Raw genomic sequence first — 14,213 nt, 5'->3', positions numbered from 1 at the left:
ACAGCCTCCTAGGAAATGAAGAGGGGCCAGAAGCCTATGAATTGCAAATATGTGTGAAGGATTACTGCTTTGCTCGAGAGGATCGTGTTCTAGGGCTGGCTGTGATGCCTCTGAGGGATGTGGCAGCCAAGGGCAGCTGTGCCTGCTGGTGCCCCTTGGGCCGGAAGATCCACATGGATGAGACAGGCATGACCATTCTCCGGATTCTGTCTCAGAGAAGCAATGACGAAGTGGCTCGAGAGTTTGTGAAGCTCAAATCGGAGTCTCGTTCCTTGGAGGAGGGGAGCTGAGCACCTGAGCTCCTGTGCCAACCACGTGGCACCAGTTCCACAAATCAGGGCCAGTGGGAGTTCCTGTGTAGCCAGCTTAGGTCCTCATAGTTAAGAGGCTGACTTCTTCAGTTACAGAAATTTAAGGGAATTTTGGGGTGATGGGAGTTTGGCTTTTCACAGAAAGGGTCATGAATCCCTGACCAGTAGGTCTGTGGTGCTAGGGGTTACTGCATAGGGAGATTTTCCATAAAGAGAGAGGGACAGACGTTTCTGAGAGTGTCACCCATTCTTGGTAGACACACCTCCACTCCACACCCCATGTCTACCCCTCTCCATACTGCACCTTATCCAGTTGGACCCCTATGTACCAATCACTAGAAGAACAAGTTTAGGGGGCCCAGAGCTTGTGCCTGGCTAGCTAAGTAGTCAGTTGAGCCTATAGGTATCACTGAACCCTATAGTCTGGATTGAAGTATAGCCAGGGCTGGAGCACACAGAACAGAATTCACACTGTCCCTTGAGCAGAATCCACTGGTTTTGTGTGCCTCCAGTGAGAAAAAGGCTTTGAAACTGAACAAGATACCTCTAGAAATGAGCTCTGTTAATCCCTTACCCAGTTCATATCTGTCGTGAACAGGAGCAGGTTCATATGGTGCTTCAGAGCCTTGAGCAGAATATTCTTTGGAACCCAAGTACCAGAGGCTACTTTCCCAGGAGTTCCTCTACCTCACTCCTGTAGGAAGGGAAGTGATGCTTCAGGACATGAGAGGCTGTTCTTGTGTGTATGCATCTGAGGACTAGTTGAAGGATCCAGGAGAAAAGACTATATTTCCTTCTTGGGTAGGCCCCGAACAAAGCCAAAAATTTTTGGAAATTAGTCTAGAAGGAGTTCTCCTCACTTATGGTCACTGCCCTCTGGCTGTCCTCCCCCTTGTAGAAAGAATCTAGCCTTTGATTTCACTCCTGTCATTAGGTCAGCTGTGTCCCCTCATAGATAGTCAGCCCCTTGGAAGAAACTTGGCCTATGATCCCTCTATACAGACTGGATGGAGGAGGGCCTCAACACTCCCGGGAGGTTAGAGACAAACTCTTGCAAGGGGTCATGTGGGCTTCCCAGGCCTTTGCTCAGAGAAATGACATGGTCCTTTAATATCCTTGGGAGCAGCTTCCTGGACTTCCTTCCTGGACTTTCTGAGGACTCTGCATTGACCACAGCTGTACTGGTCATTACATTAAACAAGAAATTAAGCATATTTGCTGTTGTTAATTATTGTATGTGCCATTGTTACAGGAGATTATTGGCTAGTCTGTAATAAATTATCTTATAGCAGCCTTTGGGGTCTTGTAATTCTTCTAAAGTGTGGAAAGTGGTAGAAATGTCTATCCTATACAATGGCATATTTTGGACTAGTGGACTTTGCTGCTCTTCCCACCCCTTCCCCAAACCTACATCTCACTCACTCCTGCCCCTGCAAGTGGTGGATAAGCACCAAGCAGTAAAGCAGCCAATGTGCTAGCATCTTGGCCTTAACCTGAGACCAAACAGTCCAGTTAACAAAAGCATGAGACCCAGGGCATAAGCTTCCTGCAAAAGGCCCAGAAAATAGGAGATGACATGTGTGAACACTAGTCCATGCTCCATCTTTCCTTTTCTAGAATCACGAGGCTTTTCTTTTAGGACAGACACAGCCTGGGCCATAAGGACAAGGCAAGGGCCTCCTGGGGCGAGATGTGTCTCCAGAGGTTGGGGAGGGTTGAGGCTGTGTGTGCAGGACAGAGGGTAGGCCTAGGAGTGCACAGTGGCCTTTCATACAGGGAAATTTAAGGATAAAGTCTACTCCCAACAGGGAAGAAAGAAGGTAAAAGTGAGGCCTCCTGGCATGGGAATCAGAGAAAGTGCTCACCTCCTCTCAACTTGCACTGGTCACCACTTACAGAGTGGCACCCAAAGGGCACCCATTTATCCATTTACCTCATAGAGCAGGCCACCAGCTAAGGCACATTAACTCAGGGAGTTATATCTACTTTTCCAGCATTATCCAAATTCTCTGAAAAGGGGGCTAACTAGAGCCTCCCAGTTTCTTATTTCCATTTGCTTGCTAAATAAATCCTTACAATTCAGTTGCCCAGTCAGTTTTAAACTTCTTCCTTTCCCAAACCAGTTGCCTATCATTTTTGCCTCACACTTACTTTTTGGGGTTTTGTTTTGTGAAGCCCAAATTTATTTCTATTTAAAAATGCCCAAGAGACTTTAAAAAAGCCCAAAAGCCCAAAGGCGTCCAGGTTTAATTAAAGATCATCCTGACTTGGTGTCTGTCTGTTTCTCCTTTGTGAGGCATCAATTTGATCCTCCTCAATGAGACACATTGGTAATTCTAGTTGGATTGTGGTGACATCTTGTGACTCCCAGTATCGGTCGTAAATGGCCATCAGGTTATGAACGGTGAGAAACTTAATATCAGAAATAATCACGAGACGTCTGCAGATTTTACTTGAATATCCTTTCTGAATTATTCATCGCCACCAGGCCCAATGATGATCAATTTGAGTAGCAGACATCATGATGAGGGTCACCTGCAAAGACTGGTATTAAATGCAGCTCTTTCAGAAAGAAACCAGCAAACACCCTTCAAGATGAAACACCTCAAACTTACCTTTTGAATTCATTGTCTCACCTCAGTTACAATACCACAAGTGGCCCGGCGGGCATGGCTCAGTGGTTGAACATCGACCTATGAACCAGGAGGTCACGGTTCAATTCCTGGTCAGGGTACATGCCCAGGTTGTGGGCTTCATCTCCAGTAGGGGGCATGCAGGAGAAGGCTGATCAATGATTCTCTCTTGTTATTGATGTTTCTATCTCCCTCTCCTTTCCTCTCCGAAATCAATAAAAATATATTTTAAAAGCAAAAACAAACAAACAACCTCCCCCCTCCCCACAATACCACAAGTGGAGTAGTGGCTTGTAGTTCTTATCTGGATTACTGCTGATCATCTGCCTCCATTCTGCCCCTGCCCTCTTCACGCACTTTGGTCTCTTTCCTGTTAAAGCTATTCAGTAGTTACCTATCATAGTCTTTAGGCTGAAATTCCAAGACCCTTCAGGACAAGGGCAGGCACCCCTCACGTCCTGTGGCTATTCTAAAGCACTTTCTTTGCAGTGGGGGAGGGGGGGAGGCTCCCCTAAGCTCTCCTACCCTCCCCTGCCGCTCACCCCCCCACCCCCTCCCCGCACACACACACTGCACTCCTATCCCTTACTGGAATATCCGCAGCCTTTTCCACTGCCTTCTGGGTTCTGACATCCTGACTTCCTTTAGGACCCAGCCAGTCCTGGACACCCTCCCCACAGTACTCTACATTGTTATAATTTACTCGGTCTGCCTGCTCCCCATCAGCCTGATCTACCCAAAGGCAGGGTCTGAGTATTTCATCTCCCTTCCCCATTTGCCAGGACAGAGAGGATGCCTAGGGACTTAAAAGCCAGGCCTGCAGGACTCTTTTGGAAAGCCAGCGAACGAGGGGGCGTGGTCGGAGGCGGGGCTTGTGGGGGAGGGGCGTGGTCGGAGGCGGGGCCTTGGGGCTCCGCAGCGCGCCTGCGCAGGAAGGTGCGTTAAGATGGACGCCGCTGGAATGGACGTCTGCGTGGCGACGGTGAGCAAGAGGTGCCCGAAGGTGGCTCTGGAGAGGAGGTTATGGCCTTCTCCTTCCCAGTGTTGAAGACTGTCCCCATACTAGCCGACATCCGTCCCCCTCTGTGTCCTTTTCAGTACCTGCCCGTCCCCGGACTGTAGTAAATCGTTCTCCCAGTCCTCGCGGTTACTTCCCTCTCCTCTACTTGAATCTACGGGTTTTCCAGACACTCTAGGGCAGTGGTTCTCAACCTTGGCTGAACATCAGAACCACCTGGGAGTCTGTTTAAAATCCTGATTTCTGGGCCGCATCCTCCGGAAATTCTGTTTCTTTGTTATGGGGTGGGGCCACAACATTAGTAACAAAGAAACAACTTCCGGAGGATGAGGCCCAGAAATGAGGATTTTAAACAGATTCCCAGGTGATTCTAATGTGCAGCCGAGGTTGAGAACCACTGCTCTAGGGGAAATGTCCAGATGCCTAGCAAAGGGGATCTTTATCCCACATATGCCGCCCACGGGGCACCCATTTATCCAGTCACCTCAACAGACCCGGCCCCCACCTAAGAAGGCACATTAACTCGGGGAGTCTAGTCTGCTTCTCCAGCACTGTCCACATCCTCTGGGAAGGCATAAATCTTATACCATATTTGACTTGAAAGTGGTACATGTGTTGTAATTTCTTTCTCACAGGGCAGGGGACCTACTTTATAGGAAAAGTCAAACTCTGGCTACTCATGGTTAATAGGCTTGCAGATTTGACTTAGTAGCCAATTTTTAAAAAACAGATAATCATGTCTTAAAATGCAGATTCTTAGCTTTCTGAAAAAATTGAAGGATCTGTTAACAGCTCACATTCTCACAAAGTGACAGGTGGTTGGAGCTGAGAAGCAACTGGTAAGTTAGTTTACTGCAGCTCGTTATAGACCCCATTACCCCTTATTTTCTGATTTTTACTAAGCTTTACAATTATTTGCCTGTTACTGGTAGGCATTTGTGTTTGTGACCCCTGATGTAGGACTTAATTTCTGAATGGATACTTTGAGCTCTTGATGGAAACTGATATACAAAGAGGCTGGAGTTGTGTTTAGGTTGTCCTTTGGTTTCTGTAATGCTCTGATTAGGACCAGAGATCCTAGTCGCTAAAACCCAAGGTGAAATCTGAACTAAAGTCGTTTGTTTTTAAATAAGAGAATTCAACCAAAATATCTGTGGGTTGTTCCCTGGTGCATTTGATCTTGAAGAAATCCACCATGTTAACTCCTCTGTGATGAGGTCAGGGCAAAGTATTGTTCCTTTTTGAATACTTGGTTATAAAAAGGGCCGGGCTCTGGTCTATTCTGAAAGTGATGTCTCAGCGGTGCTGTCTCTGTGCCAAAACACACAGATGGTAACCCTCTTCTCTGAGGTAATAACAGGTCTCCTGATGTCAAGAGTGGGAGTGTTCTGCAGGTTGTATCTAATCAGAAGTAGAACAGGACCTTTCACAGTGGACTTTTAAAGAAGCAAAAATCATTTCTTTGAGCATAAGTGTATGACCCACCTACTCATTGTGAATATTTAGGTTAGCCCCCTGAATGAATCTGCCATACCCAGAAGCAGAATGGTAAAGCTGAAGAAATAACACAGAATAGTGGAGGTGGCATAATACTGTGAATACTGACCTCAGCTCTGCGACATACTAGTCAGGGATCCTTGATAATTAACTTCTCAGAGGCTGTTTTGTGCATCTAGTAAATAGAGCAATAATTCCTGCCATGTTTACCTCAGAGGGATCAAATGGGCTCATTAAATGTGAAAGCACTTTGAAAACTACATTTTCTCTAAGTGTATAAGGCATTATTATTATTAATGACATTCTGGGTGCTGATTAACTTTCAAGGTATTTGTCTTGCTGCTTCCAGGTTCAAAATCAAGGAATATTTTGCTGACTACATCCTATGTTCCAGGTGCTCATCTAGGCATGGAGCCTAGCATTGAACAAAACAAAAACCCCTGTATAAATTTAGGAGTGAGTCATCAGCATATTGAGTGTCTACTAAGTACCCAGTGCAGTATAATAGCATGGTATAGTAGGAAGAATCTAGATTATGGATTTAAGTCTGCCTCAATATAGCTGTGAGAGACTCTCTGTGTGAGACTGAACTTACCCATCTGTAAAATAAAGAGGTTATACAGGGTAAACTCTAAGGTTCATTCCAGATAAAATGCGTTTCTTTAGAGATTCTAATTGCTAAAGTTCCTTACCCATAAGGAGTTAGTGTACTGCTGGGATGATCAGACTAACAAAACTGAACAGTGATAGAACTTCAAGGACAACAGAGTGCTAATGTCACACTAGCTTCAGCACAATGGTGGTTACAACAGGATTTTTCTGTAGGTAATGGAGCATATAAAAAGATTTCCTGGATGACCAGCTAGACCCAGATGGCTGGGAAGCTTTGGATTAGAGGAAAGGAAGGAGACTCTATTGTAGATATTGGAAATTGAATTAATTGAAGTGCAAAGGAGAAGGACATGCCATTCATTGTTGTCCTAGTATCTAAGGCAGAGTCCTTGCAGAAAAACGATTGCATTCAAATATGTTTAACTGAAGAGAGTTTAACCAAAGGGCTATTTACAGAGGTATAGTCAGTATTAAAAATAACTAGAATGGAATGGTGAAACACAACAGTGGCAAATCAGTAGCACTCCTCAGCCTGAAGGGAAAGAGGAGAGAGTGTTGTTACCCAGAGCCTAGCTAGAGCTATAGTCTGAAAGAGCTATGGCCATACGTGCTAAGCAGCCACTGTAAGAATTTAACAAGGCAGAGATGCAGAAAAACAAATGCCCTAACCTTCCTTCCTGTCCTCCAGTCTTCAGCTAGTACTTCCCGTTGGTAAAACCCAACAGAAGCCCAGGGACAAGGTAGTCTGGGTGATGTAATTCATAGAGGTCAGCTTCCCAGAATAGCACAGAGGGGGTTAAGCAGGAGGAGACAGCAAACACAATATCAAGGGAAGGAAAAGTCACCACTATGCACTTTTCCCTCTCTGTTTAAATTCAAAATCTACTCTAAGACTTAGTCTCCTTACCTGTGAAGTGAGGATAGTAAAGCCTTTGTCCCAAGGTGATTGTGAGGATTCTGATATGAGATATGAAGGTGCCCAGCACAAGGCCTGATACATATTAGAGGCTCAATATATCTTAGTACCTTTCTTCCTTTCTGAACATGCCTAAATGACTCCTTGGCTGAAATACATTTTCCAGTCAAGGTCTCAAAGTGTGGTTGGAACTGAGTTAATGAAGTTAGAATAGTAGGAGGTGAAGTCACAACATGTAGGTCCCTCTGGCCTATTGTAATGACTGGCTTTTAACAGGAGTAAGGTAAGAAGTCATTGGAAAGTTCTTCAGGATAGTGTGACTTCTGACATCAGGGTTCCTATCATTCACTTGTGTGTTCATTCAAAAATATTTATTTGGGGGACTTCCTGCGTCCTCCTCGTGGCGGTCATTTTGAACTCTTCTGTGGGTGCACAGACTCACGAGCTTCAGGGCTTGGTGGCGAGTAGCAGGAGGTGTTGGAGGCAGCGGCCCCGCTGGGCAGGGTGTGTCTGAGGCTTGTGGACCCCAAACCGGCGGGATTGGGGCGTCCGTGCCTCCCCGACTCCTCTCCGCTGACAGAGTTTGACTCAGCGTCACCCCATTGAACCCTCCAGCCTCTGTTCCCGGCGCCGCTCGGGTCCCGCAGCCCAGGGCGCAGCGTCCAGCACAGTTGTTGGCATAAAACAGATGATGAGGAGGTCTGTCCTGAGCAGAGCATATTTGTACAAGGAGAGTCACAGGTCAGGGCTTCTGAGACAGCTCCTACAACTCAGAGGACCCATCTGTGTAAGTGGTGTGTCTCAGTGTTTAAAGATACTCTGCACTTGACTGAGTCACAAGCAGCATACTTTGAGCAGAAAGCCTTCTTCATTGACGCATGTGTGAGAGACTTCTGTTTAAATGCAAACCCTCACCAGCAACAGAGGGATTCCAGTAGGGAGACGCTCTTGAAAGAAGACTTGGACAGGGCCTCATTTGTGACCAGGTGCAGCTTCTATTTATTTTGGGTGCCTTCAAGCAGTAGGGAGGTTGGGAAAGTCTTCCCAGGCACCTCAGAGCTTCTCCAGCACCAGGCCCCTCTCAACACTGAGGACCCACACAGTAGCAGTGAGGTTTCACAGGAATATCTTGGTGGAAAAAGAGTCTTCACCAGACTTGTAACTATGAAAACTTTGGCAGCCAAAGCCAGAAAGTTGTTCAGCATCAGGGTGCCTGCTCTGGAGAAGTGAAATATGAATGTGACAAATGTGGTAAAGTTTTTAGAGGAATTTTTCACCGCATTCAATACGGAAGAACTCACACTAGAGAAAAGCCCTATGAGTTTAATGATTGTTGGAAATCTTTTAGGAGCAACAATACACTTTTTAACCACAAGAGAGTTCACACTGGAGAAAAGTCCTATCAGTGTAGTGATTGTGGAAAATCCTTCAGGCAAAGGTCTCAACTCACTGGACACCACAGAGTTCACACTGGAGGAAAACCCTATGAGTGTACTGATTGTGGGAAATCTTTTAGGAGAAATAATCAGCTCCTTAACCACAAGAGAGTTCACACTGGAGAAAAGCCATATGAGTGTACTGATTGTGGGAAGTCCTTCAGCAGAAGCTGTTACCTGTCTCATCACAAGAAAATTCACAGTGGTGAAAAACCTTTTGAATGTAGTGAATGTGGGAAGTTCTTTAGAAAAAAGCCAACCCTCATTCAACACCACGGAGTTCATGCTGGAGAAAAGCCGTATGAGTGTAGTGATTGTGGAAAGTCCTTTAGACAAAGACATTCGCTAATGGAGCACCACAGAAGTCACACTGGGGAAAAGCCATCTGAATGTAGTAAATGTTGGAAATGTTTTAGCAGAAAACCTAGTCTTGTTAGACATCTGAGCGTTCACATTGGAGAGAAGCCTTAAATGTGCAGGGGATGTTTTATCTTTCTCACTCTACAACACTGAAGGAGACTTAAATCCATTTACCTGAATATAAACGCCTTTTATCTGAACATACACTGTGCGAAATTCCTCATAAGTTTGAGGTACAAGTGAGGTTTGAAGGAGCTGCATTGAACTTGCTAACTTGCCGAGGACTCCTACCTCATTGATGTCACTGTATTTGTGGCTGAAGTGACCTCCTCTACCACCTGGATCATCTGAACAGTGTGCATCAGTCACAACCCCTGCTTGCTCAGGGAAAATGAATTCTGTGTTCTCACTTGTGCTTAAGTGAATTATGAATACTCTGAGCTCTTGGCAGGATCCTCATTCCTTTCTCTCTGACTAGGAAATGAACCTGACCTGGGTTTCATCCAGAGCCCCCATTCTCAGCTAAGAAGTGCTACCTCTTTCAGGGACATTGTGGTTTTCATTTTATGCTGTGATGAATTGTTACAAACTGATTGCTGTACACTGCTCTGGTATATGGTGTTTTTGTGATTGTGATTTTGCTTTTGTACCTTTAATTTTGTTGGTTCTGTTCACTGTCTGGGTTAATTTGAAAGTACAATTGTGATCTGTCAGCATGTAGAGTTAACATATATTGTGGGCATGTCAAACATTCTTTGCTTCAGAAAGGATAGCTTAATGACAGAAACTCCTTCTTTGTCCAGTTTTCTTTGCAATGCTGTCCAAGGCCTTAAAATAAAGAACATATGACTTTGGAAAAAAAAAATATTTATTTAGAACATACCACATGCTAGGCACTGTTTTAGGCACTGGAGATGCATTGATATATAGTCCCTACCCTTGAAGACAATGTGGTCTTATGAAGGAGACAGACAATTTCAATTTCAGATATAAATGTTAAGATAGGAGTGAACATAGATTGTACCATGGGAGCTCATAGTAAGGACACCTGACCCATCCTTAAAAGGCATCTGAGCCCTAAATGGTTTGGCTCAGTGGATAGAGCGTCGGCCTGTGGACTGAAGGGTCCCGGGTTCGATTCCGGTCAGGGGCATGTACATTGGTTGCGGGCACATCCCTAGTGGGAGGTGTGCAGGAGGCAGCTGATTGGTGTTTCTCTCTCGTCGATGTTTCTGGCTCTCTATCCCTCTCCCTTCCTCTCTGTAAAAAATCAATAAAATATTTTTTTAAAAGGCATCTGAAGAGGACAATGTAAGCTTAATATTACCCAATAGCACTTAACCAGGTCTAAACAGAGGAAAATGGAGTTCTAGCATTTGGAGTAGTATGTGCACTTGGAATAAATAAATAAAAAGGTGGTGGTGTGCTGGGAATTACAGGTATTTTATATTTACTGGACAGTTTGCTTTGAGCAGGAGGATGGTGAGCAATAAGACTAGTAAAGTAGGCACGGACATGCTCCCAGGAACAAGCTGGAATTACAACTGAAATACAGAAAGGCTTCCTGAATAATCAATGGAAAACTAAACAGGAGAGAACCCTGATACCCAAGGACCAAAGGTGGAGACCGCGTAGAGACTTGTAGGAGGGCAGAGGCATGTAAGGGCTGGCCGTGCACCCACAGACGGCAACTGAAGTCCCAGAGAGATATCTCAGTTGCGGGGATGGAGAGGGTGCCACTGAGAACTCTGGGATCTAATCCCGAAGCTGGGCTCCCCAGCAGAGAGCACCAAACTGAGGAGGGTACCCACATAACATCTAGCTGTGAAAAGCAGTGGGGTACTGTCTGCCAGGGAGTGGTAGCTGAAAGTTCGGGCACCCTCTTAAAGGGCCAATGCACAAAAATTCCCTGTGTAACCACCCACCTTGTGCTCTGGCAGAGGGAGGGTGAAGTGGACTGGAGCTGTGAGAGCAGAACCCAGGACTGGGGACTCGGGGAATAGAGCTCAGAAGGCAGACACCCCAAGTTTCCTGAGCTGAGTCATTCCCTCACACAACAGAGGACATCTTTCCCACATAGACATCTGCCTTGCCTGGGAGAAGACAGTGGACACACCCTATTGGAAAACACCTTGCCCTGAGGCCACTTAAGAGATTATAAGTAACAGCCTCCAGGTAGAAGCAACTGCCCCACCCTGTTGAAAAAGACACTCACCATACCTGAGGACAATTGCCTGGGGGCAGTTCAAGTTGGAATCCTATTAGTCTGTAGACAGAGGCAATCTCTGGAGGCTTTGTCTTTGCCTGATCTAATTAGTCAGAAACATCCTTTAACACTGTCCTGCACTAGAGATTGAGTGGTATAGAGCAGTGATGGTGAACCTATGACACACGTGTCAGAGGTGACACGCGAACTCACTTTTTTGGTTGATTTTTCTTTGTTAAATGGCATTTAAATATATAAAATAAATATCAAAAATATGTCTTTGTTTTACTATGGTTGCAAATATCAAAAAATTTCTATATATGACACAGCACCAGAGTTAAGTTAGGGTTTTTCAAAATGCTGACACGCCGAGCTCAAAAGATTCGCCATCACTGGTATAGAGGATCTACCTAAAATGTCACAAACCCAAACAGACAACCAAAATGAAACAAAAACCCCCAAATGAAAGAACCAGCAAATTCTCCAGAAGAAAAGATAAATGAAGCAGAGATAAGAAATTTATCTGAAACAGAGTTCAGAGTAATGATGTTAAAAATGCTCAACAGTATGAAAAAAGATATAGTAACTATGAAAAAGAACAGTCTGCGATTAAGAATGACATAACAAATAACACACTGGAAGGAATACTCAGCAGATTAGGGGAAGCTGAGGATCAAATCAGTGAATTAGAAGACAGAGTTGGAAATACCATTCAGTTAGAGAACCAAAAAGAAAAAAAAAAAACAATTAAAAAACAGGAGGACAGCTTAAGGGAGCTGTGGGACAATGTGAAACATAATAATATTAGAATAGTAGGTGTGTCAGAAGAGGCAGAAAGGGAGAAAGGAATAGAGAAGGTGTTTGAAGAAATAATGGTAGAAAACTTCCCTAACCTGGTAAAGGAAAAAGTCACACAAGTTTAGGAGGCACAGAGAATCCCAAACAAGAAGAACCCAAACAGACTCACACACAGACACACCATAATTAAAATGCCAAAAATTAAAGACAGAGAATCTTAAAAGGCAGCAAGAGAAAAGAAAACTGTTACCTACAAAGGAGCTCCCATAAGGCTGACACCTGATTTCTCATCAGAAACTCTACAGGCCAGAAAGGAATGGCATGAAGTACTCAAGTTAATGGAAAGCAAGGTTCTGAGACCAAGATTACTATATCAAGCAAGGCTGTCATTCAAAATAGATGGTTAAATAAAGAGCTTCCCAGACCAAAAAAAAAAAAAAAAAAAAAAATGGCTAAAGGAGTTCATCACCACCAAGCCAACATTACAAGAAATGCTAAAGGGATTGCTGTAAGGGATTGCTGAGAAAAAACAGAGAGAAACCTAGCCATACAGAATTAAAATGGCTATAAATAAGTCTCAATAATAACCCTAAATGTAAATGGATTAAATGCTTCAATCAAAAGGTGTTGGGTAGCTGAATGGATACAAAAACATGACCCAACTATATGCTGTCTACAAGAGATCCACCTCAAAACAAAAGACACACACAGGATGAAAGTGAAGGGATGGAAAAATTTTTCCCTGCAAATGGAAAAGAAAAAAAAAAGCTGGAATAGCAATACTCATATCTGACAAAATAGACTTTAAAAGCATCATGCTAAGCGAAATAACCCAGTCAGAGAAAGATAAATATCATATGATCTCACTCATTTGTGGAATATAATGAACAACATAAACTGATGAACAAAAATAGAGCCAGAGGTGGGGAGGGAATATACTAGAATATAATAGAAGTAATCCTGTTATTTGCAGATTTTTAATATTCCCTACAACTTTTGTGATATCATACTATGTTAGTACAGTTTGGTAATATTACACTGAAAATCTTTTTATTCTCGAAATATTAAGGTTTTTTGCATGTAACATTATTATATTTAAAATAGTTTTTCTTGAAATAAAATTTAAAAAAATAACTGGGGGGGGGGGGGGGGAACTAGTAAAGTAAGCAGAAGCCAGGTTATGAAGGGGGAATTTAGACTTTCTCCTGAAGGCAGTGGTAGATTTTTAAGCAAAAAGACAGTATTTTAGAGAGATCACTCTGGGTAGGTAATAATGAAGTTATTTGAAATGGGGTTGTAGTGGAAGGTGAAAAGGTACAAAATGAGACGAAAAGGCTAAAGATGGTAGCCTGAACTTAGGGAGAAACTTTAGGGATAAAGGGAAGTAGATGACTATTCCAAGTTAACTCTCTATTAATGAAGGAGAATGTACAGAATTTCATGATTCATTACCAGTGGGAGAGTGAAAGAGCATTGTCAAAGATAACTCTCAGGTTTCTGGCTTGGGCATGTAGGTAAATCATAGGACTAGTAACTGATGTTAAAGATCAGAAATATAAAAGCACACACACAAAAAAAGAAATATAAAAGCACAGATTTTTGGGTATATGAGAGGTGGGAAAAGAGATGGTGATTTCAGTTTTGTAAATGTAATTTTTTTTATTGTGGTAAAATACACATTAAGTAAACTTTGCCATTTTACCATTTTAAAGTTACAGTTCAGTGACATTAAGTATATTCACAGTCTTGTGCAATCATCGCTACCTAGTTCCAGAATGCTTTCATCACCCCAAAAGGAAACCCTAAGTAGCCCCATTAAGTAGTCACTCATCAGTACATGCAGATTTTGAGGCATTTCTGTGACATCCAAATATAGATGTTAAGTAGACATTTGGATATGTAGTACTGAAACCCAGGATAAAATGTTAGGCTCAAATTACAGATTTTTGAATCATTAGCATGCAGATAGGGAGTTAATAACCTGGGGCCACCACTGATATATATATATTTATACACACACACACACACATATGTAGTAATTGAAATCATGGGGGTGACTAACAAAACTCAGAAAAAATGACCAGTGAGGGGGAAAAAAAAGAATTGAGGATGAAACCACGGATAACATTAAAGAGGTTCAATGGGTGTTATCTTGAGTACAAGACATAAAATTCATGTCTGCCTCAAGATAAGTAAAAGCTTTTAAAGGGAAATGGTATTTCCTACTTGTTAGTTTTACCTCGCTTGGTTGCCTCTGCCCAACACATATTTCACAAATTCATTCATCTGTACTCTTAAATAAATTATCTCCTTAGTTTACTAGTCATACCTTTTTTCTTAGTCTTCGGCCATTAGGTTGGTGGAGTAAGTATCATTACAAGTCAACAATAGAGTTAGCTAAGTTGTCAACAAATGTGTGTGTATCT

General features: G+C 43.3%; 2 protein-coding genes across 7 annotated transcripts in view; both read left to right on the top strand.

The window, feature by feature from the left end:
• Positions 1–1,602, top strand: part of UNC13B (unc-13 homolog B) — a 146,550-nt gene extending 144,948 nt beyond the window's left edge. For all 6 annotated transcript variants that reach the window (XM_036330468.1, XM_036330472.1, XM_036330470.1 and 3 more), the window contains one exon: positions 5–1,602. In XM_036330468.1, the coding sequence (XP_036186361.1) occupies positions 5–290 (286 nt within the window). In that variant the 3' untranslated portion in view covers positions 291–1,602. The remainder of the gene's footprint in view (positions 1–4) is intronic.
• Positions 1,603–3,834: 2,232 nt separating this feature from the next.
• Positions 3,835–14,213, top strand: part of LOC118667350 (phospholipid-transporting ATPase FetA-like) — an 80,338-nt gene continuing 69,959 nt past the window's right edge. Inside the window, exon 1 of the mRNA XM_036330467.1 lies at positions 3,835–3,926. The gene's annotated coding sequence lies outside the window, so the exon portion shown is untranslated. The remainder of the gene's footprint in view (positions 3,927–14,213) is intronic.

The sequence above is a fragment of the Myotis myotis genome, unplaced genomic scaffold (assembly GCF_014108235.1).
Source record: "Myotis myotis isolate mMyoMyo1 unplaced genomic scaffold, mMyoMyo1.p scaffold_m19_p_12, whole genome shotgun sequence".
In the NCBI taxonomy this organism is placed as follows: domain Eukaryota; kingdom Metazoa; phylum Chordata; class Mammalia; order Chiroptera; family Vespertilionidae; genus Myotis; species Myotis myotis.
Note: the sequence above shows the minus strand (reverse complement) of the source record. Positions and strands in the feature narration are given on the sequence as shown.